This window comes from Colobus angolensis, unplaced genomic scaffold (assembly GCF_000951035.1).
Source record: "Colobus angolensis palliatus isolate OR3802 unplaced genomic scaffold, Cang.pa_1.0 Scaffold47, whole genome shotgun sequence".
In the NCBI taxonomy this organism is placed as follows: Eukaryota; Metazoa; Chordata; class Mammalia; order Primates; family Cercopithecidae; genus Colobus; species Colobus angolensis.
This window is the reverse complement of record NW_012118154.1, coordinates 1,173,941-1,174,924: the sequence shown is the minus strand read 5'-3', so window position 1 is coordinate 1,174,924 and position 984 is coordinate 1,173,941. Positions and strand designations below refer to the sequence as shown.

General features: G+C 35.0%; 1 protein-coding gene across 1 annotated transcript in view; it reads right to left on the bottom strand.

Annotated features, from left to right (window-relative positions):
• The window catches only part of RABEP1 (rabaptin, RAB GTPase binding effector protein 1), a 99,910-nt gene that overhangs the window by 90,968 nt on the left and 7,958 nt on the right, over window positions 1-984 (bottom strand). The window contains exon 3 of the mRNA XM_011958624.1: window positions 685-813. Coding sequence (XP_011814014.1) covers window positions 685-813 — 129 coding nt within the window. The remainder of the gene's footprint in view (window positions 1-684; window positions 814-984) is intronic.

Sequence of the window (984 nt, the reverse complement as noted above, 5' to 3'; positions counted from 1 at the left end):
GGCTAATTTTGTATTTTTAGTAGAGACAGGGTTTCTCCATGTTGGTCAGGCTAGTGTCGAACTCCCGACCTCAGGTGATCCGCCCGCCTCGGCCTCCCAAAGTGCTGGGATTACAGGCATGAGCCACCGTGCCCGGCCTGCAATTTCCTTTTTAACAACTCATCACACAATTACTTAACATCTGTTTGGCTCATTGAGTTCAATCAAGTTAAAGAACCACATGAATTTTGCTCCTTCTGTATACCCAATATGTAAGTATAATGTCTGCCTCATAGCAGATATTAAATAAACATTTATTGATAAATAACTGAATATTTGTTGGGTAAAACTGATGTTTCAAGGAATTAAAGATAACATAGCTAAAGATGTTATTAGAATGCCAACAATCCTAGTTTGCCCACAACTGGATCTCAAGTGTAAGAGCAATGACCGTCTCTCACCTCAAGGCTATGCAACCTAAGTATCAACAGTAAGATCAAAAAACAAGGCAAAATCTGCAGAAAGCATTTTTCAACTTGTTTTTTCAATCTCATTCTTAATCTAGCCTTTAAACAGTATTCTTTTATTATGCAAGTACAAATAAAATCAAGGTTTATTCAATGATAAAATTAACACTACTACCAAGAAACTAAACACTTTGAGGCCATTTTCGCATTGAAGGTGGTGGGAGACTTATACACTTACCCTCTTTAGCCAAATATAACTCCTTAAATTTTGCTCTCTTTTGATTAAATTCTTGTTCAAGCTGCTGTTGTGCACGTAAAAATTCTGCATTAATTTTTTCCAATTCTGCTACCCGTTGCTGAAGAGAAACTGGGGGAAAAAAATACTAGTTAACAAGTAATAACTTTTATTTATAAATAAATTTATAAAACAATAAATTAATATTCCAGCTGCACATTGCTATACATGAAACAAGTAGTCAAGTCTCTTCCAAAAATCCACCATATGCTAGGATATTCTAATGTTAAAAAAAAGTAAGAC